Source organism: Saccostrea cucullata, unplaced genomic scaffold (genome assembly GCF_032062105.1).
Source record: "Saccostrea cucullata isolate Sc308-1 unplaced genomic scaffold, CSIRO_AGI_Scuc_v1 ctg959, whole genome shotgun sequence".
Classification (NCBI taxonomy): Eukaryota; Metazoa; Mollusca; class Bivalvia; order Ostreida; family Ostreidae; genus Saccostrea; species Saccostrea cuccullata.
In genome coordinates, this window is record NW_026940681.1 from 84,472 (window position 1) to 108,423 (window position 23,952).

A 23,952-nucleotide genomic window follows, 5' to 3' on the forward strand; every position below is an offset into this window, starting at 1 on the left:
GTCATTAAAAAAAATCTTTTTTCTCAAGAACCACAGGGTCAGAAAAACTGAAACTTATGTGGAAGCATCCTTAGGTAGTGTATATTTTAAATTGTTAAAATCGTGAGTCCTAGGGATAAGGCGGGGCCACAATAGGGAATCCAAGTTTTACATTGAAATATATAGGAAAAATCCTCAAGAATCTTCTTCTCAAGAACCACTTGGTCAGAAAAGCTGAAACTAATGTGGAAGCATCCGGGGTAGTGTAGATTCTAAATTGTTCAAATCATGACCCCCGGAGGTAGGGCGTGTTCACATTAAGGAATCCAATTTTTACACTGAAATATATAGGAAAAATCATTAAGAAATACCTCTTATCAAGAACCATTTGGCCAGAAAAGCTGAAACTTATTTGAAAGCATCATAGTAGGATAGTGTAGATTCTAAATTGTCTAAATCATGACCACTAGAGGTAGTGTGGGTCACAATCAGTATTACATGTGGGAAATCAGTAAAAGAACAGCATGGCCAAAGTTACTCATGTGAGCGATGAGGCCCATGGGCCGTGTGTTTTTTTTTTTCCATTTTGATGACCTTGGATGGCTGTGTTGGAATTCTTGTCATACATGACCTTGGTTTTAAATAGGGTGATATAAACCTCTGAAGTTCTAATTCATCACCCAAGCTTGACCCTACATACATTTATACCTCTTAACCTCCTTTACAAATTAAGTGCTTGGGCATGTACTGAGATTTCTGGGACGTTTCTGAAATGTAAATGGTTCTTTCCAAAAGTAATGTCATAACTGCAATAAGTTCAACAAAATGACATACTACTAAAAACCCTGTATACTTTGATAATTGATTATATTCAAAATAAATACAATACTTTAAAAGTACTTTAAAAACAAAACAAAATACCAGTAGTTACAAAGTAAGGTTTTGTCTACTGTCATACAGCAGGATGTTGCTGAGGCCATCCTGATGTTAACTTTTCAGCATATCTATTTATCCTCTCATGTGGTTCTTCTAAATTAATAACCTCTTCCCCCTCGTTAAAAACAAGACAAATTAAAAAGACTTTTAAAAATTTATTTGTTTACAAGGCACATATTGCAAACAAAACCAATATCATATCAAAATATTTTTCAGTAGGAATAATTTTTGATTTATAAACAACTCAAACCTTGAACAATTTTAAAGCATTTTGTGAAACTGTGTCTTTAAGATTAACCACATGGTAGTTCTAGGGTTATCGTGTTAATGAATACCCACAACATCAAAACCTCAACATTATTCACACATTGCACTTTGGAAACCTGTAAAAATCAAGGTAGACAGTGGACTCATTTTTATACTGCAGTGAATTTAAAGTACTAAGTAATCTAATCCCAAGTTCAGTGTTTTCAAAATTGCTATCTGATTTTAGCAATTTCATAATGCTATGATATACATGAATGTATTGCTGTAATACAGAATCAAATTTAATTAAACATTCAAATTTAACAACCCCATTGTGAACATGCTATTTATGCCCAAATTGAATCCTTGCTAAAAATATTGCTTTTATACACAGTAAGACATTGATATTATTCCTTCTTTTGAAAAAAATAGACATACGTGTATCTTAAAGCCTTTCAAAATTTAAACTCACAGCTCTATTGTAAATTATATCTGTTTCAAATTTTTCATTTGTTTTATTATTTAAAATAAACATTCATAAATGTCCTGAAAAATCAAATATGCGGGAATCTCTTAATTCAAAATATCATACACAGATTAACGTACATGTAGCACTGAAAACATAATATGTTTACAAAGTATAAACAAAACACTCATAACAGTATTTTCAGGATATTGCAAGATATTTTATAAATAATAAAACTGAACTTATACATCCCAGTAACAATATTTAGCCCTATAAGCATCCCAACAGCTTTCCTAACTTTAAACTATAAGAAGTGTAGATGCCTCCAATGTAATTTCTCATTATTTTTTTGCATTGCATTTCTAAAAGCCCTTCATAAATTTTCTAAATAATTTAAAATTTCATACTATAAATACATCATACATGTACACAAACACAACTTATCTATCCCTTAATTATGAATCAGTCTCTTTCCTGACATATCTCTGTCTAACATCACTGTTTCCCACAGTCCTAATCAATGAAATGTTCCTCTTCAGAGAGGATGCTAGAGCTTTGTCCGGAGAGACGGGGAGGAGACGTTTTCCCCGGGGGGTAGTGGTGGGGGTCTCCACCTGGGCCAGCTTCTCTGTCTGGTCAATGAGAGACTTGATTGCTGAACACAGTTCTCTGGCAGCGAGCTCAAGCTGCTCAGATTGTGAGTCCGATAACACTGAAATGTCCGAGAGGTCAGCGTCCTTGACCTTGTCTTTAGAGGTCGTGGATATTAATCGCAAAGCACCTTTTTGTATTAACTCAGCACACCTGCACAGTTTTCTTACATCACTGTCCTTCCCTGAAATACAAAAAATAATGATATGCTATTTGGATATTCTGAAAGTGTTTGAAAGATTAAGCTCACACTCTCCATATTAAAATACAGATCTAAATCACTTTGAGTGCAGCAATGATATTAAATCAAAAGATGCCAAATGTATCGTATGTTTCCAGAACCAACACACTGAAACTATCCACTCACTATGCACATGACAAACTGTGAACAAAGGTACACCATTATTCCCAATGCCTCATCAGAATTATTTTACATGTAAATGTTACCTATGATGTCTACTAGATTCATAGCACCTACAGGTAAGTTAAAGAACATATACTTTTTAAAAAAAAAAAAAAACTAGAACTGTCCAAACGGGACAAAATACCCCCCGCTGGGTTTTTCAAAAGTAAGTTTTTCCATAATAAAGATATGTATCAAACATGAATTATGAAATGTTTCTTCCAGTGACCTTGAAGTTCCCCAAATGACCTTGGGTCAGGGTCATGACACACCCTTGGGTCATGGGCAATCTTTGTGTGAAATTAGAACCTACCAAGTTTATTCATAAGAAAGATATGAACCGGACTAGAATTATGAAATTTTTCTTCCAGTGACCTTGAAGTTCCCCAAATGACCTTGGGTTAAGGTCAGGACACACTCTTTGGGTCATGGGCAATCTTTGTGTGAAATGAGAACCTACCAAGTTTATTCATAAGAAAGATATGGACCAGACACAAATTATGAAATTTTTCTTCCATTGACCTTGAACTTCCCCAAATGACCTTGGGTCAAGGTCATGACACACCCTTGGGTCATAGGCAATCTTTGTGTGAAATGAGAACCTACCAAGTTTATTTGTAAGAAAGATATGGACCGGACACGAATTATGAAATTTTTCTTCCAGTGACCTTGAAGTTTCCCAAATGACCTTGGGTCAAGGTCATGACACACTCTTAGGTCATGGGCAATCTTTGTGTAGAGTAGTAGATTCTAATGTCCCTCTGTAAGAAAGATATGGACCGAACACGATTGCACAGACAGACGGACAAGGTGATTCCTATATACCCCCCCAAACTTCGTTTGCGGGGGGTATAATTAATCTTGCTTTTCTATACATGCTGAGAGGGCAATTTTCATTTGATGGTAGGCTATGAAAAAATCAACACATCACATGCATGCGATTTTTAGAAAATCTCAACTGATTTTTACTAAATTTCATTACCTTGAACGACAGGCTGAATACTCTGCATGAGAAGATTGATGGTCTCTAATAGGTTACTGATCTGAGTCACCAGACCGCGACATCTCTTGTAGCTCAGACTGTAGTAGGAGGCCGGGATAGACTGGAAACTCTCCCGAACACTCATATCTATCTCAACCTACACAACAAATACAAACCGTCAGTCTTCAAACACAAAAGTATTAAAAAGGCCATAACTTATTGTCGTATTATTTAGAAAAAGCTTACCTGAACTTCCTGACATTTTTCCAGGAGATCTTTAGCAGAACCAATAATGATTTCTACACTCCTAGGTACTTCTCCCAAATTCTGAAAACAAACAATTAAATATATGCTCAAGCCAGATTTGGACAGATTTACTCTATAACCAAGCAGAAAAAACTGCTTAATTAACCAGTAATTGAGGTGAAAACTAAAGAAATATCTTACAATTTTGGCAGCTGAAATGTCTGCCAGTTGTTGTGCCTTTGTCTCCAGTTCTTCTAATGAAGATATGGCTCCTTGTAAGCTCTTGTCCACAAGTTCATCACAACCCATCAGGAATGACTGACACACCTCAGAACTTAGCTGAACAAGACAGGAAAAATACTTAAAATTCACTGCTCTCCTCATTCTCGAGATTCATTGTCATCAGAGACAAGTGTGAAAATGATACTCTTGTACCACTACTCAAATCAAAACAGCAAGACTTGTAAAGGTTAATGCCTACATCATCAGACTGTACATATTATAGCAACTCATCCTTATCTCCCCCCTGTGAGTGACCGTCCTTTACCTTGTCCGTTGTGGGGGAGGAGTCCTCTGACTGTAACACCTCCAGACTGACCATCCTCGTATCTGTAGCCAGGGCCAGTTCCCCCGTAATACGACACACACTCATTACATTGTCCAGGATGTTACAGCTAGACTCCTGTATCAGACTCTCTATCTCACTCTCACAGCCCTGAAATGTAAAGACTTCTATCAAATCTACCTATCAAACATGGATATCACTGCTACTTAATGTTATTGCAGATACTTTTACTTTCATATTTACTGAAAGACTTATCCATTATACAGAAATGAATACCACTAACAAGTAAACCAAATTATTCTTTTTAATTTACAAAACCAAGTGAAAGTTCAAGAAGAGGCAAGTTAACCCATTCATAAAATATTTCTATTTCAATATTCTGACAGTACTTTAGAGGTAGAAGTTGTTTCACATGCATGTATATGTATGTTCAATATTTTATCAACCTACCTGGAAGAAGAGAACCACTTGGTTTCCTATGACCTTGACCTGGTCCCTGAGTTTGTGGGTGAGGTCGTGTATTATAGCGGACTGTAGTTGTTCTCTCATGTACATAGAGGACCACACAGCAGAACAGGCAGTCAGAGACTGGAGGTTTGTAACCAGCTCAAGTCCCTCTGTCTGGATGACATCTTCTGGCTGACCCTCTGAGAAAAATGCAAGATTTCAAGCTGATAAAGTTAATTTATTTTGAACAAATAAAAGTAGCAATTTATCCTTGAAATGAAAGAGATTTTTGCTGTAAATGTAGACTGGAAACCCACCTGATATGCTATCATTGTGTACACTGTGTTGGTAATCTCTTATCTTCAGGACAGAGTTCTTAATCTTACTACAGGAACCTGTTATTTTGTCTGCTATACTCTCCTCCAAGTGGACACCTAATAAAATCAAATCATTATTGTCATTGTATGATGATATCCTATTCTTAACAGCTAGCATACAGAACTTTTAAAGTAATTCACACACAGGTACATGTATATTATAGATTTCTTACTCTGGAAGCTTTCCATCACTGAGAGAGCATGAGTTTTGTAGACACTAAGTACTGACTCTGTAGGGGTGTGGTGGGGACACAGACAGTCAGGCATACTGCTAACTGAACCTAATATAATAAAGTGTTATTGTATCATACTGACTTATCAACTACTGACATACAGATAAATTGGTCAATGCAGGTACTGAGTAGGATTCATTATATTATACTTGGATGTTACATATCAACTTAACATTTAAAATTGATTTAAAGGATATAAACATGGAAACAGACAAAACTGACTTTGACTAATAATGTATGTACATTTAGTTATAGTTAGTTATCAATAGTCTCATTATAATTTCAAGTGAGATAACTCTCATCTGTAAAAATAATCCAGATTTACTTTGAAAATTAAGTTAAAACTAGCAGACAATCAGTTCCCAACTGAACATTCTAGATAATAAATATAGTTTATGTTTTGCTTTTTATTACTGAAGACTAACTAACCTTTCATTAGACTGGCATTGAAACTAGAAATACTAGTTCTGTATGGTGATGTCACAGAAGATCTACGATGAAGTCGGCTACAAATAAAAGATGGTTAATCAATACCTTCCGATTCTCATATTTTTCAATCTTGATAAACATACAGTATTATTTCTGATAAAAATATCAGCCTTCCTCTGTTACCTTTTTGGGGATCTTCCCTGGTGTACCAGACACATCCTGCTCCCACTTATCACTGGGATCATTAAATAACTCATCATCCACACAACTGTCTGCATCATTCTGGAATGTATTCAAAGAAATTAGTGATCTTTTTTTTTAAATGCACTTCTTAAATAATGGTTTTGAAATTTTCCATAATTGTCAAAGTGGAAAACTTTTTTGGCAATTTAGGTTTTTAAAGTTTTAAAAGTTGTCTCCCTTTTGATGTTTTCTCTACTGACCTGATAAAGATCCCTCATCTGCATCAGTTTATCCTCAAACTTGACAACTGACCAGAAGGTACAGACACCAAGCTTAGTGTTGGTCACTTTGATCTTGGTCTTCATTCTGTCTTCCTCCAGATAATCAAACCGACAGAAAGTCTGCAAACAAAGAGAATCCTTGTGTGAAATTTTCATATTGGCATTCTCAGTTTTTTCAAATGAAAAAAGTCCTATATGAACATGTCTCCCTTTGTGAAGCAGTTTAAATCTTTAACAGACAACAGATGTACTAACCGTGTGTTTCTTAAGCAGTTGGCTGATTTTGTTGGCCTCCCTTAACAGTAGTGCCACTTTGTACAGATCCGTTTTCCCTGATTCCAGGAACCCATTACGTCTGGTGATAGACATCATCTCAGATCTCCTCTGCTTCACCTCCTCAATTCTCTGGGCCGCTTTCTGCTTCTCTGTCTCCAAAAACTCCAGAAGTCTGGAGCCTCTAGCAGAATCTGGCTGGCTGGCAACCTACATATATAGTATACATAATTGAACACAATGTCTGTTGTACCCAGAAATACTATCCTGTGGTTTTGTGTTATGAATTTTTCTATAAAATGCATGCTATATAACCTTAGGGTATATAGTGTGTACACTTTGTAACTTACCTTTTCAGCAGCCTTAGCTTCTAACTGTTGTCTTTTTCTGCCTGCAAGCACCTCTTGTTCCAAAAGCTAAATCAAAATACAATTGTATGTTTAATTTTTTGTTGAACATGATGCAGTGCTTAATTTTCCTTGAAATTTTTAATAAAGTGGAAATACAGTGGAGCAGATATCCGGACGCTTCACCTTCCGGACGATTTTCTCGGGAACGGATTTTTTTAACGTAATTTTGACTCATTTTGCATTTCGTTCCGTATGACGGCTCTTTTTTACTACAAAATGTATTTTTACGTTATAATTTGGTTCATTTATCCGGACGGTAAATTTTTAATTTGTACTGTCCACTCTTGTCAACATTACGCCTGAACTTCTGATAATTGTTATCAAAACACTGGCCGGATTGATTGTTTTTACAAGACGATCACCTGTGACCTGTCATGAATGACTTACGATGATTAGTCATGCTAAGTGGTTATGGTCATAATGTACGAGAGATCGATACACAAATAAAAAAAAACAAATTAACTGTGTCGGTAACAGAAAACAATTTTCTATTCAATTATTTGTTATCTGCGAGATATTTACAATTTTAGTACAGAGCTGGTTTTAATTAAATATTTTTCTATTTATAGACGGGACGACATAGTTTCATAATCTCGTTGTCTACACATGTGCACACACAAATCGGTATTGTGTAATTTTCATCTGTAGATTGCTGGCAGTTATCATCGGGAAAAAAAACTCTGACACTAAATGGGGATGCATCTTTTCTGGATCATTTTTTGTTTTTAAATTTCCATCCATGACAGGTTAACTATATTTCACATTTCTATAAAATCTATCCATTCTCTGTTTCAATAGTTTCTGTGTGACTTCCCATTTTATGATTCTACTATAGTTCCTATATGACTCACCATTTTCTGTTTCTGTAGTTTCTGTATAAACTCCTGTGCCTCCTGTCTTGACTGCTCTAGTTCCGTCAGTTTGTCCTCGTAGCCCGTTTTCTGTGAGTGCCATTCCATCTCGGCCTCCCGTTTAGCCTCCTCTAACTCCAGAAACATTTCCTCTTTAGCCTGCTTTCTAGCCTCCTCCAACTCTGCTTGTAACCTGGGATCAAAATAATATAACTTATCGAAATCCCTTCATACTTAACAATCAATTTTTTCAAAAATATCAAATTTTAAAACCACTTTGTACGAAAAATAGTGCAAATTTAACTTATAATCCTCTGTTTAACTTGGTTAACCACATAGAATTTTCTTCTTCCCATGCACTTTCCTTAAAGTGGTATGAAAAGTTTCCTTTTTTTTAATAAAAAGCATTTTTTTTCTTTGATTTTGATCTAACATTATACATACTGTAAATTACTTAAAATTAAGGGGTCAAATTTTCATGGTTTTAAGACAAGATATTGGTTCCATGGGATTTTATTTTGTGGCTCAAGAGAAAACTTTATACTATGGTAGAAGTACATGACCTCTTGTCCTCTCTAAACTTACCTGGCCTCCTGCACTCGTTGAACTTCCTGTTTAGCAAACTCAAAATCTTTCATTTCCTGTTGAGCTGGTGTTGTCTGCTTGTTACTCACTTCTATAGGGTGATTAAACCTGGGAATTGAGAAGATTCAAATTAATTTATTTACAGCGTTCCTCTCTCATTTACCTCAACAACTAGCTGATTTTTTTTCATTCTTTGAAATTTTTTTAAAATTTTCAACATTCATTTTTTAGCTCTACTGGTCAGAGACCAGAAGAGCTTATGCGATAGTAATGCGTCCGGCGTCCGTCCGTCTGTCTAGCTGTCTGTCTGTCTGTCTGTAAACAATTTTTCAAAACGCTACTCCTCCTACAATTTTAGTCTGATTTCAATATAACTTGGCACACAAGTAGACTACACTAAGATACATAGAATAGTGTAACGGTTTTTGATTTCGATGAACGGTGTTGCCATGGTTACTAAAAATGGAATTTTCTGTGAAATTCCTTTAAAATGCTACTACTTCTACAGTTTTGGTCTGATTTCAATATAACTTGGCACACAAGTAGACTACACTAAGATACATAGAATAGTGCATCGGTTTTTGATTTTGGTGAACGGTGTTGCCATGGTTACTAAAAATAGAATTCTCTGTGAAATTCCTTTAAAACACTACTCCTTCTACGGTTTTGGTCTGATTTCGATATAACTTGGCACACAAGTAGACTACACTAAGATACATAGAATAGTGCATCGGTTTTTTTATTTCGATGAACGGTGTTGCCATGGTTACTAAAATTAGAATTTTCTGTGAAATTCCTTTAAAACGCTACTCCTTCTACAGTTTTGGTCTGATTTCAATATAACTTGGCACACAAGTAAACACTAAGATACATAGAATAGTGCATCGGTTTTTGATTTCGATGAATGGTGTTACCATGTACTAAAAATAGAATTTTCTGTGAAATTCCTTTAAAACACTTCTCCTTCTACAGTTTTAGTTTGATTTCAAAATAAGCTGGCACACAAGTAGACTACACAAAGATACATAGAATAGTGCATCGGTTTTTGATTTCGATGAACGGTGTTACCATGTACTAAAAATAGAATTTTCTGTGAAATTCCTTTAAAACGCTTCTCCTTCTACAGTTTTAGTTTGATTTCAAAATAAGCTGGCACACAAGTAGACTACACAAAGATACATAAAATAGTGCAATGGTTTTTGATATTCTTACAAACCAGTAAATTCTTTACAATTTTAAACATTCATTTTTGTTAAATTTAAAAACTGAATTTGTTATTTGAAAGTTATATAAATATTTTTTTTTATTTTTTACCTGAAATAATGATCACCTCCCAAAATCACTCTGTCACCCTGTAAAAAATTGATATCAACTTCATGTAATATCAAATTCTACAATTTAATTATTATTAAGACCATTGTATTTTCACCTTTAAAATTTGAAACAAACTAAACAAATCAATAAAAACTGTAAATTTTCAGAAAAATAGCAAAACTTTATGGCTTCTAAAAACACTTACATCCATTGCGTCTTAAAACTTGACTGACACACTTACATGATGAAGAATAGTTGGCTCTGAGATGAGATTGCCATTGACATAGGTGGGGGAGTCATCAATTGGAGTGATGCTTACAACACATTCCTCATTGTTTATGATACTGAAAAATAAACAAAAACAATGACTTCTCCCGACACAACCCAAACAACCTTAGGAATGACCTTTAATCAGAAGATCAGACTGCTTGCAGTCACTTCAAAAAGAACTTCAGAGATTAAATCAGCAGACAAATGATAGCATCTCTAAAACAGTAATTTAAAAGCCTGTCTTTATCACATTATAGTGTCAAGAATGCATTCATCTTTTAAGCCTTATGTAAGAGATTTTCATGTGTATTCCCTGAGACTATGTTCAAACAATGCACTTTTAATGAAATATAAAAATTCGTTTATTTTTAAACCATATAGCAATACTTCAAAGACACACATGGAAAGTTGAATTAATCAATAGAATAAGTGTTGAAATCAAACAGTGCTTCTCAGCTTTGAGAACTCCTTAATGTCTTTAATGACCAATTCAAGATCAAAGCAGTTAAACAAGCATTCCACCTTCCAAGACTGTAGCTCTACATTGTGTTTTTGTGGCCCTCTAATCTTTAACCCAAGTTAAGGTTACTAACCAGTGAATATCGGCTATGCGGGCTCTACTGAGCTGAATCTCGTGTTTAGAGGGTTATATATGCGTAATGCCCTATGATTTTTTTTTATGCCTTTTAAAGGTTACTAACCAGTGATTATCAGCTATGAGGGCTCCACTGAGCCAGACCTGCCTCCCCTTTTCATTGCAAGGATGTAATTTCACTAAATTTTTGGTGGAATTTCAGAAGTAAAAGCGTAATCAATCATGTTTTCAAATTTTGTTGTTTTACTATAATACTTTATTTTCTTTCAAAACAACCGAAATTGCACATTATTAAACAAAGCTGGCATAAGATTTTCTTTTTCGAATTATCTATTAGCAAAAAAGTACTGCAAAATACCAGTATCCTATATTAAACACAAATCAACCGCACACCCTTAATGAAGCGTTTGGTCAATTCATATCAAATCAAATAACTGAAGGCTTGCGTTTGCATGTTTACACAAATCATACATAATAACACTGTATTTTATCTTTTTAACACTCACATTTCTCTATCTTGATCTAAGCAATCATGTTAAAATAAACTAAATTGAGCACAGAAATGGCTGTACTTATTGCAATATAATTTAAATAGTTAACGAAAGTAGTGCCTTCTCCTGTTCTTTCAAATCTTTGCCATACCAGTTTACATATAACTACTAGGAATATTACGTATGTTATCGATCTGGTCCTCTATTAATTACTTTTACTAGAACTTCTCATTTCATTTCAGCAGGTCGGACTTTGACTCTAAATTTAGACGTTCATAATGTATTTTAAACCAAAATATCAAAAGCGTAAAATTAATATGTGGCGCAATAGCATAATTTTGTGGTAAAAAGCGGAAGAATTACGCCAAAAGCAGAAGGGTAGGCAGGTCTGCTGAGCTGAATCTGGTGTCTAAAGGGTTATATATGCCCTCTGATTTTTCATGTATGTTAAGGTTACTAACCAGTGATTATCTGCTATGAGGGCTCCACTGAGCTGAATCTCATGTTTAGAGCTGGGACACATTCTCCCCACCCTTGTCTGGCCCTCCTTGATGACGTACAGTAACATCTCAGACAGCTGTGGGTCTTCGTTTAAATTCACCAGATTGGGGAGTTTGTTGTCCACTTTAAACGTTATACCAGCTTTCTGTTAATGAGTAAATGCTTTGTTAATTTATGCACAGTACACTGCGAATTCCATGTGAGAATAATTGTTCATATTTTTATCATTTCATAGATTCAGCATTCCCCTTTTTTGATATTGAATAAGATATTAAAAGATAATTTTCTCAATTCAGAATTAAGTAAAGAATCAGACAATACAAACCTCTAATTGCTTTGCCTCTTCTGCTTTTCTTTCCTCAGATAACCTCAGCTTCTCCAACCAGGATCTTCAATTAAATGTACATCATTATTAACACATGTAAAAATTGACCCTTTCCTTGAATTATTATAAAGAAATTAAAGAGTAAACTTCCATACTATATTGTAATGGCTGTACTGTATACCTTGTCATTTCCTCCATCTCCTTCTCCCTGACAGCGAGTTTTTCCTTCAAGGCTGCGATCTCCGCCAGACTGGCCGACTGCTGCTGCTCGTTCATAACGCCACTCTGACTCCGCAGACGGTCAATCTCTGACTTCAGTTCTATAGTGGTGATAAAAACAAGGATGATAAAATTGAAAATAAAAAAAATTCTCACTTTTTAATGTGCATTTGCTTATTACTAATTCATTTCATTGTGAATATAACAATATTTCACCAAAATTACCTAATTATTTTACCTTTCTGAGCATTAATTTTAAAGTAACATAAATTATTTGCAATAGCTAATTACTGTAAATCACTTTTTATTCGCGAGAACTTTATTTTAGTGTAATTACGCAAGACGGTATGCTCGCGAAAATTTCATTCTCGCGTATAATAAAATTCTTTAAGATTATATAGAGCAATGACCATAATTTGTGAAAATTTTGTCTTGCTGATAAAGAGTCAATGTCTATGTCGCGAAAATAAGGTGTCGCCAAAATTAAGTGATCTACAGTACCTCTTATCATCCTGGCTTTAGGATCCTCATTGACTCGGGCCAGGTTCACAATAGCTCGCGCCTGCTTGGCATATGTGAACTTTGTTAAGAAAAATATATTATTTGTGGTTTAAAGAAATTAATAAAAAATATCCATAGTTTCCTTCTTTCCTATGTAAACTAAATCTTCAGAAAAAGGTCATTCTCTATAAATTCAAAATGAACATTATTGTAATTTGACAGCATTCCACAGGTAAAAACATTCTGCAGTAATTTAGATATGCTATAAATAGATGATGTAAGGATATCTGAGTGTACTGAGGGTTTCCTCTATGTGAAGGTGGGAGGGGCTTATTGTAGCAATCATGGCTGTTTTAGAGTTTCCTCCTAAACTCTCTTTCAGGAGCCTGAAATCAAACAATAATTTGATTTTTAGAGTTCTAATAAGCACACATAATAATTTTTAAAAGTTATTCTACATGAATTTAAACTCATTAGATTGTAGGTGCAAGTACATGTAAATCTACTCACCAGGTAAGTACAGAGTCCCTGTATGGAATAAAAGACTTTTTCTTCTTGGATCCCATGATGGACTGCTCAGATAGAGAGGAAATGACCTTGCCCAAGGTCAACAGGGACTTGTTTATATTAGCACCTTCCTGTAAAAGAAGAAGTGGATATATGAGTTATCTACATGTATTTACTAAATTCTGTTTACCAGAAATAAAATACTGAAGTTTGAAGAGAAAGCATTTTTTTCTAATAACTACTTTTTATTGAAAGATCCCTAGGTCCTAACCATAAGCCCTATATTATTACATGTGTCAGGGAAGATTCATCCTTGAGCCCTCTGAGGATGCAATCTCCTACTCTTTCTTCCAATGCATGACCCACTTTCCCATGCCTTTCTAAGAGTGCCACAGTTTTCCCCCTTCAGCTTTTCCCAGGATGAATTACCTACCCTTTTCCATGAAGTCCAATTTACCTACCCAAGCCTTTTCCCCGCATGTAATATACCTACCCTGAGTCTTTCCCCTGAGGTCTGAGTTACCTACCCTGAGTCTTTCCCCCCGAGGTCTGAGTTACCTACCCTGAGTCTCTCCCCCGAGGTCTGAGCCTGTGACTGCCTCTCACTACCGGCCAGATCTACCAAGTTAATTTTGCTGGTGATGGAATGATCATGTTGAATGCCCTCTATTTCTTCTGTCTATAAATCAGATATAAACAAAAGACATGAAGCCAAACCAGTAGCAACTTACATTTACTTGAATAGGAAAAGGAACTTTCTGTGTTTGTAGTGTGTAAAGAAAATGGGGGATTTTTTTCAATATAAAATCTGTCTAGAAAGGATTTAAAGCTAAAAACAACCAAACTGTACAGAATTCATTAACAACTGTGCCTATTTAGTGAATGAAACAAAATGGTACTCTAAGTGCATAAAAACTATTACTAATATGCTTTTCTTTACTCTGATTTAAAAAAAATGACAAAATTTGTTTGGTATGCAGATGTTTTACAAGCAGAAATTAAACATTTTTTTTCAAAGTACAGTGTATCAAAAGTCAGAAAAATAATTAACAGAAGTCTCTGCATGCCTTGCAGTACATGTTCGTCATACTATATCTGTGAGGTAAGAATAATCTTTAAATCTAGAATAATAGCTCTAGAGAGATATTGTGATTTAAATATGGTACATGTAAAAAAAAAACTAATCAAAGAAACACATAAAAATATCAACTGTCAACAAATGATCAATGAGGAATTCTGTAAATAATAAATGAACATGATAGAAGCATCAAACAGCAATCAATCTGATATATATATCAAATACAGAGTCTAGTATTCAAGCTGTTATAAAAATCAAATAAATCCAAAAACTACCTTTGTAGACCTACCTGTGTTTCATACATTAAGTCCTAATCAGGAAAATATCATGAAAATAATGTTAATAATTCTTGTTTTTTATTCATTTACTATTTAATAATCCCATTTACTTGATATGTATTTACATTAAGGTAACATGCATATTTAGGTATTATATAATACCTAACTGGTAACTTTTTTTTATCTATATCAAACACGACACTTACCCTTGTCTGGGTGAGAACCAATGTAAACACGGAGTGAGATCTACTACTTTTGTCATTCATCCCTGTCGCAGCTGTTGCTCGGTTTTTGTTTCCTAGTGTTATCCAGCCCTGTATATCAAACATATATGAATTGGTATCATAATATTCCAAAAAAAAAATCCAAAGTAATAAAATCATCTAACAAAAAATGTAAACCACCAATAAATAATGATCAGAGTGTACTTAAATTAGCAGACAAGAAATGATGTAAAAGGTGCTTTTAAATCAATGCACATTATAAAATATCACATTTCTTCAGGAAAAATTTTTTTAAAATGTAATATTATAATGATACGGAGATTGTAAATGACAACCACTAAAATAAGTAAATTTACAGTACATATTTGACAGATTTAAGTGAAAAATTACCTCAACATCTTCAAATGAGTTAACAACATATGTAGAAAGTCCTTCTACATAGGGGCCCAAGACAGGATGTTCTCGTACTTTAAGCTAAAATGTGAAAATGGATATCATTTCCTTCAGTTCATATTATATATACTTATACTATTAAATTTTTCTTCTCTTTTACTGTCAATTTTCTAATGTATGCCAGCATATAAACACAAATAAAGATAGAACTCTGATTAGATTGATTGATTGTATATTGTTTAACGTCCCTCTCCAGAATATTTCACTGATATGGAGACGTCACCATTGCCGGTGAAGGGCAGCAAATTTAGGCCTATGCTCGGCACTTAAGGCCTTTGAGCAGGGAGGGTTCTTTATCGTGCCACACCTGCTGTGACATGGGGCCTCGGTTTATACGGTCTCATCCGAAGGACCGCCCCATTTAGTCGCCATTTACGACAAGCAAGGGGGTACTGAGGACCTATTCTAACCCGGATCCCCACGGGGCAACTCTGATTAGATGTATCTTTATCAATTATTGAGGAAGGACTAACCGTAGGTTTCTTTCCCCCTTTCTCCTTGCAGGACGCCAGTAAATCATGTATCTTCTCATTGTAGATCTCAAAGAAGGAAATCTCAACATTGATCTTAACCTGCAATAATAAAAATATACATTAAAAGTCCATCTATTTTTATCTTGATGCACAGCCATAGTTATACTTAGTGATCTGGTGATAAAGACAAGGTTTTTTGCATACATGTGAAGATTAAACTTTTCTTACATGCAAATTTAATATATCAGTACCAAAAGTAGGGTATTCTTACTGGAAATACAATTGTGAAATATGAAAGTAGGCTAAGGCTAAAGTTACTCCATAAGTACGGAAATCTCCAAGGTAAAGGTCAAAAGGTCATGATTGTTGGTATAGTTACAATGAAAGGTCTTTCCACAAAGAATACATATGTGAAGTATGAAGCCCTAAACCTTCAAAAGTTATAAAAAGGATATTTTTTTTAAGTAGGCCAAACTCCAAGGTCAAATATCTTGCTATCAAATGAAAGGTCTTGTCATATGGATTAAATATGTAAAGTATGAAAGCAGTAACCCTAAACCTTTAAAAGTTGTGGTCAAGATTTGCTTTTTAAAAGTAGGTCAAACTCTAAGGTCAAAGTTTTTGCTATCCAATGTAGGGTCTTCTCACAGGGATTACATATGTGAAGTATGAAGGCACTATATATCTCTTACCATTCAAAAGTTATGGCCAAGGTTAAAGTTTTTTCATAAGTATGGAAATCTCGAAGGTCAAGGTCAAAAGGTCAAGGTTGTTAGTATCCAATGAAAGGTCTTTCCACAAAGAATACATATTTGAAGTACAAATGTCATGGTATCTACTGTTCAAAAGATATGGCCAACCACCCTTAGGCAAATGTTGGGGTCAGAATATGAATAAAAAATTTCCAAAGAGACAAACAATCATGTCCATTCCAAGCCTCCGTCTATCAGTATTTCAGTACTTTGATTTGCATACATGTTTAATAACTGCTGTATGAGCACCTATGCATTGCTGAGCTGTAATGCATGGCTAGGCCATGTTAATGCAGCATAAGGCATGTGTGATCATGCAGATATTGTAAGGTCACAGATATCTCTTCAAAATTTCTTCTTAATTTCTAATTTCCTAAATTATCTGTTAATGTTAATTCTCTTAATTAAATGTACATTGAATAAGACAGATGAAATAAAGTGAAAATGTGTTGAATAGGGATAATTAAACCTTGAGAATTTAGAGGATTCAAGATATCTTGCATGAGGTAAAATACAAGAGAAAAGTGTTGGGATTCCAGCTCAATTCATATCAACATTTGAAAAACCAAAGTTCAACTTTACAAGCTATAAATTAAAGTTTACCACTTTTATGTCATGTATTTTTTTCTCTTTATATTAGTTAATGCAGAGCACCTGCTAAGAGCCTGTATCATAAGTTTAAGCTACACCTAATATGATTAACTGTGGTCAAGAAGTGTCAGTAAATAGTTGACCGTTTTATCACACCAGAAATGTTGGCCCGGTGTCTACTTTTTACACAGCTTCTATTTTTGTTGTGTTATTTCAAAGACTTAAGCAGTTTTAACGCTTTCTTTTTTTCATAACAAGATTTATTAAAAGGTCACTGACAATGATTTCAGCTTTCTAAAAATTGTTTTCTCATAACAGGAACCAAGATTTGTGTACTGCCAAATCTTTCTTTTAAAATATCTATTAACCCTTTTGTAGCCTCTGTGTATAAAACTGCATATTATCTGGCCATATAGAATGGATACACACAGGATCAAAATGTAATAAAATGTTGATTCACATATCAATGCAAAGTTCAATTAAAGACAATATTTACAAAAACATCAGTTCACATTATACTCTATTAAGTATTAGCTTATATTATCCTCTATTTAAATATTTATGCATTAAAATCAAAATTTTCTACATATCAACCACTAAATTCAAATATTTAAAAACTTTTAGTGCTGTAGATCTCATTAAATTCAGAATTTATTAACCTGACTATATATAGCTGACTTCACAAAGAAATTTATCATTTGGTATTTATCACTCACTATTGACAATAGTAATCTTGATACACCTAAGACATGTAAGTGAATTTTAAAATTGAAATTGCAGGCCAGTATTTAATTTCATCAAAAGTTCTGTTTGCCCTTTTAAGCCCTAATCTTGTGTATGGATCTATATATTGTTGAGTTGAGAGACTTCACAATGACAAGACTTTTCATATTGTTCAGACCGGCCAATATATTGCCTTCACATGAACAATGTACCCTAACAGCAAAATCATCAGTTCATTTCATTCCCTCACTTTCAATTTAAAGACCTTATGATAATCAATACACTACTTATATTGATAAAATCCTCCTGAATGAAAGAGTCCAAATATTTTTTAAATGTCTTCAAAAACATGACAATGATCTTTGTTGCTTGATTACAATCACCCGATACACAATCTAAATGGAGCCAGAGTTCTGCAGTTATAATATCTGTTCAACATATTGAAAATCAGCAATCACCATATTCTTTTCTTACATATTGAGAATCAACAATTATCATCTTTTTTTACAAGATCATTAGCAAACTATGAGCAACTTGATGTCATCAAGCATAGCTACAAAATTCTTTTTTTGTCCTCTTTGTATTCCAAAATAGAGGGCAAATTTCTTTACATGTATATAATTGGGTTTTGATAAAATATTCACAATTTAGACTCTAGCAATACACCTACTGACTTATCACCGACCCTCTCAGCTGACTAGGTTTCAAGATAGTGAAGGGCTGTAAAGATATTACCAAAATGCCTAGACCCATAATGTTTCCATTTAATTCACCTTTAATGATACCCTGATAGAAAGTCAATAATCTGTGTGTTCCCCACTGATTAGAGGAACTGTGATTGACAGGGGAATTACATGTTAACCAGGATTTATATGTAATTTTAACAGTCATCCCTCTAATACTTTAAAAAATCTCGTAATAACTTAAATAATCAATTTCTACACCCAGGATCATAACGATAAATCATATTTAAAAAGTACAGTAAACTTTTTTCTTGATTATATTCATCTATTCAGTTAATAGACATTCCCAATCTGTGTCAGTAAATCCTAAACAGAACATGTCCTAGTTAAAATTTTTTTAAGGGATCTATATATTATATAGATTGATTTTACATTTTATAGCAGAAATAATATATTGTTTAAACTAGAAAAACAATCCCAACAAACCTAACTTGCATTGTTTTCTCAATACGATGATTGCATTTGTTTAATTTTATAACGAATTTAAAAAATCATTTAACTTCACTTGCATCTGAGTAGTCAATACCTGCTCTAAAGTGGAAATACAAAAAGAACCATCTTAACTGATTACATAGAGGGAATACTGTGGAATCATTTTAATTTGTGGGGATCAAGGCAAAGCAAAATTAACAGGTTCATTGGGACATACCGGTAGTTTTGTGGGAAACTCATTAAGGACAGATGTTTCAATGAAGTATGGCACAAAAATGTTTACAAACACAGTAACCATACAAGGGGATGTAGAATGGGGAAGGGGGTAATTTAGGGTGACCCACAAAATCCATGAACGCTGGTCAACAATGATGATTCCATAGTATGGGTTTTTGATTTAAACATTAAGATTTAAAAATGAAACCCACTTAAAATTCCATTAAAGAAAAGGGTAGGAACAAAAGAAAATAAAGCATAATATACTCAGTCATGCGGTAAATGTTCTAACAAATCTTAACAGTATGGAACTTTCACAGCAAACATGCAAAAGAGCCATTGTTGTCCCAGACAGTAGAAGAAAATGAAATTTTAAACAAGTTAAATTGAATAGCCATTTAGTTTTACTCTGATATGTATATTGTGTAATTGGGCAATCTTTGATTTTATCAAACAAGCGCCATGGTGAAAGACAGTTTTGTTCAATCATGTTTCTAAACATTTTTTTTAATTTGGGCCTGTTCAACGTTTCTACTGAAACATGTTCCTATACTGATTCCCTGACCACTACACCTGGTATTTTACAGGTGAGAACTGACCATTTCCGAGTCTCTGGTGACCTCCTGATCCTGGTCAGCTCTAGAAAACAGCTCCTTACAGAATCGGGGGATGATCCCCACCTCACTCCCGTGTCCCATAATGCTGAAAATAACATGATTAAAATCAGATTCACAAAAGATCAGATCATTGGAAGAAGTATAAATTTTATCATCTAATCAATAGTCGGAGGTTCTAATATGCAATTATTTTGGCAACAATATTACAAGTATGTGTATCTTAATTAAAGGCTCAAGTTTTTTTTCATTGCCAGGTGTCTTATAATAAGTTAATTCTTTATGTTAAGAAACATAAAAAAAATTTTTTATTGGCACAAACTACAAATTTTTTATCCTAAAATTTTCTGAGTTTCCAATGGACCAGCGTAGATGACAAGATCTGAAGGGAATTTCTGTTTCCTCATTTTGTATCAAAACTATTTAAATCAGCAATGAATATGAATTTGATTATTTGAGGCTTTGAATGTTTATATTTGTGTTTATAATAATCAATCGGTAAACAGTATAACACAAACCTATAACTTTTCCCACTGCCCGTTTGACCATAGGCAAACAGGCATGTATTGTATCCCTCAAATGCCTTGACCAGTAGGGGCTGGGCCAGTTGGCGATACACTCGCTCCTGACCGGCGAATTCCCAGTGGGTACTGTCAAAGGACCAGAAGGAGAAGTCAAAGTTAAATCTGTACAGATGACCGCTGTCCAGGGCTCGGACCATTGTCTCATTGCCGTCCATAGACACCACACAGCGGACATTTCCATCACTCAGCTCCCTGGAAAAATCACATCAATAATCATGTCATGATAATGAATCCTCAACCACATTATACAACTTTGTCATTTTTTTAGTCATGGATATAAGAACTAGAAATCTTCATTTTCAACAGACAAAAGGCAAATGTTTAAGAGTTTGCTTCCACTTTTCAGTGCTAGAGGTAAATCTGTATATATGATGGTAACTGCTTGAATTTGGATATCACTTGGATTTATAAAAAAGAATTCTATGTACCACTCAGTATACTAGAATACTAACAGTAGTAAGTTGAAGCTTTATCACTCAAAATTATAGCTGGCTAAAAGTATTGAGAAACATCTGCAATATTATCAGATATTGAAATCTAAAATTTATAAAACATTAAATATGCACTGGATATCAATTATGGATTTTTCCTAAACATCTAATGGTTCAAATTTATTGATATCTAAATAAAATGCTGAGCTCAAGTATAAACAACTGATTTAATTACTGAGGGTAAACAATCTGTGATTACAAAAGTTTCCAGTGTGTAGTTGGTTTTTGTCCAAGGGATTAGACTTATCAAAGTAAGAATGTCTGAGATTAAAAGATTATTTACTGCAGATTGTTGATTTAATCTTATATGTTATTTTAAATATACTATACTAACTGCTAAAATCTATACACATATTTCATGCAGTTCTAGGTCCTTTAATGGTCATGAAGATAAACAAACCCAATTGCTTTGTCAGCTGATTGTCTTGAGAGAAAATGTCTCCGTAAATGGAAAATACGTTTTGAAAAAAATTGATAAAATAAACAAAATATAATATGTTAATGAAGGAAATAAGATTTCTCGCAGACATTAAAATGCAATTCCAATGTCTTCTCTAAATAAATGATAAAGATAAGAGAAAACGTCTGTAGGAAATGAAATAATACCTTGAACTGTACGGCCGTACTCTGACTGCGACCGTCACACTAGAACTATCCTCCTCGTACAGGCTGGTCTCTTTATCGTACATCATTTCATGCCGCGAGAGGTCCATTTGTACCGTAGAGTAACATTCTGGCGTGGCCAGTAACTTATCGTCCAGTGTGTATCTTCTAGCTGGTGTCCTCATATTTGAGTTGTAAAACTGGTCAGGGCTGGGCATATCTATGTGGCTCTCCATCGTCGCTCGACGTCCATCCTTCACTGGAGTAAGAAAATTTTCTTTATTATCAGAATTCCATAACAGAGGAGATTTAGACCTTGGTGTACCTCCCCCATTGACGACGGGGGATCTGTACACGGGGAGACGGCTAGGTTGTTTGGGGGTGGGGACTTTCTCACGCAGCACCGATTCTTCCTCGGAGGTAGATGAATTACAGATTTCCTCATTAACAGACAGACTGATGGACAAACTAAGAGGGTCATTCTTTAGCTTAGCTACACTCTGTGTTCCTCCGATAGATCTCTCGGCGGTTTCTCTATTGAAGGTGACTGATTTGGTCACAGATGGAGATTTATCCCGCGGTGTACCCCCAGGAACCACCGGTAAAACACGTTTCCCTTTGATGGATTTACTTCTTTGCGCACCTACAGGTGTACTAGCCATAATAATTCCTCTCCTTTCAGTTAACAATTTCAAATTATGTGTATATTTACCTTCTATCGTTTCACCGGATTCGACATTTCGCGCACCTGTCGAATCCTTTTGATAATAGGCCTATAACGCTACTTTTAAAATAATATTCCTTGTGAAATTGTTACGATGCTATTTCTTTAAACTTGACGCCTTTTACATATGTTCTGTGTATTATACAATCTCTTCCCATGTCCATGATGTCTTTTCATGTTTACATTCATATTTGAAATGGCCTCCTTGCGCGATGTGTATTTGTGTTACAAAGATTTTGATTGGTCAATTCAAAAATACATGGGCAACATGCGATCAAGCATTTTTCGTGGCGGATATTCGAATATGCTAACATTGAAATTCAAAGATGTCGCTTATTCTTTAAATATATTTACACGTCTAGATAAGAATGAAAACATTTAATTTGCATTAATAAGACAGGAAATGCTTGTTTTATAAAATATTTCGTCAGATGAAGACTTTTAAATAAATGCAAAAATAAAATAATAATGTTTTAATTACAATTTTTCAACTGAAATAATCTTAAAATATCACAGATTAAATAATTAAGGCACGTAACACAATATCCAAAATAATGGGAGGGGGTGAACAAGATCATGTTGAACATGAACATGAACAGACATTACGTGCAAACAGAACCCCTCCTCCTCCCCCCCCCCCCCCCCCAAAAAAAAAAGAAAAAGAAAGAAAGAAAAAGAGACGAAGGTTATACATTGATGGGACATTTAAATTGAAATAAAAATTAAATAATCCAAATTTAAAATTCAAACATAAAAACCCAATGATTACCTCCTTCATTGTTTCTTTTCTTTTGAAATCTCCTTGGTGTGGAAGGATAAAGGAATTCAAATTGTCCAGTTTTCATCATGAAATGTACTGGTCAGTATATCCACTAAAAGCGACAAGTGTTGGAAACTTGGAAATAATTAAAGTAGCTAAGAAATCCAAAAAATTGATGACCATTGCACACACTCAATATACGGTGTAATAAACTATAGATACTCCTCCGACTGACGCTTAGTACTTCATAATAATCTCCGTATGATATTTACTGACAATATCTATTACTCCGCGGGATGCCAATTCCATTGAGTACCGATGATTTCTCTGTCACACGTCAGCGGTTTGTGCAGAGTAAACGTGGAAGCCCGTCACCCGGGGCAGGGCAGGGGGTGTGATCCAGATCAATACCAATAGATATAGTTATTGTTATCGGCTCGTTACAACACATGTTGACCAACGATTACTCCCTTAGAAGTGTTAGATTACTTAGAGGCACCTATCAAAATATGTAACAAGTTCTACACAGCGATAATTTTCTTGTTTTCTATTTTCTTTTTTCCCTCATTGCTAAAAAATGTTTCTTTAGTCTAATTGAGGTTGAAGGGGATGAAATATATTTTAAAATGCTAAAAATTAATGATTTTCTTTAATATTTAATTTTTCTTTAACTTTGCCATACTTTTTATGATTCTATACAGTTCTTGTTATAAAAATTAACTTTCTAGTACCTAAAAAAAATATTGGAAAATATTGTATACATGTAGCACAGGCATTTGTTTCGGAAATAAATTTATCCCATAGTGCTTATAATAACAGTAACACGAGTACCATGGGTTAAATTTATTTCCGAAACAAGACTTTTTATATATAGTGCCTGTGACATGTAGATGGAAACAAGGGAAGCTCCATTTTTTCAAAGCATGAGAAAAAAATGAAATAGTTCC

The 23,952-nt window shown here is 34.3% G+C and overlaps 1 protein-coding gene across 1 annotated transcript; it reads right to left on the minus strand.

Annotated features, from left to right (window-relative positions):
- Positions 1-1,050: 1,050 nt before the first annotated feature.
- On the minus strand, positions 1,051-22,451 carry LOC134255996 (kinesin-like protein KIF14). The gene is made up of 30 exons (XM_062738595.1): positions 21,525-22,451; positions 20,362-20,619; positions 19,829-19,931; positions 15,773-15,871; positions 15,237-15,320; positions 14,829-14,936; positions 13,829-13,945; positions 13,270-13,397; positions 13,043-13,145; positions 12,760-12,829; positions 12,221-12,359; positions 12,040-12,103; positions 11,675-11,859; positions 10,099-10,201; positions 9,858-9,895; positions 8,544-8,651; positions 7,959-8,151; positions 7,048-7,113; positions 6,680-6,907; positions 6,404-6,544; positions 6,147-6,242; positions 5,961-6,039; positions 5,472-5,579; positions 5,239-5,355; positions 4,925-5,121; positions 4,457-4,624; positions 4,111-4,248; positions 3,910-3,990; positions 3,664-3,820; positions 1,051-2,462 (listed from the first exon to the last, which is right to left on the minus strand). The coding sequence occupies exons 1-30, from the start codon at positions 22,181-22,183 to the stop codon at positions 2,083-2,085; spliced, it is 4,515 nt and encodes a 1,504-aa protein (XP_062594579.1). The 5' UTR covers positions 22,184-22,451; the 3' UTR covers positions 1,051-2,082.
- Positions 22,452-23,952: the final 1,501 nt, after the last annotated feature.

Coding starts and splice junctions, on each gene's coding strand:
- LOC134255996 (XM_062738595.1), bottom strand. CDS start 22,183: ATGGCTAGTACACCTGTAGGTGCGCAAAGAAGTAAATCCATCAAAGGG. Junction 15,321..15,772: donor AAGGGGGAAAGAAACCTACG/GTTAGTCCTTCC, acceptor TTCACATTTTAG/CTTAAAGTACGAGAACATCC. Junction 6,040..6,146: donor CACCAGGGAAGATCCCCAAA/AAGGTAACAGAG, acceptor TCTTTTATTTGT/AGCCGACTTCATCGTAGATC.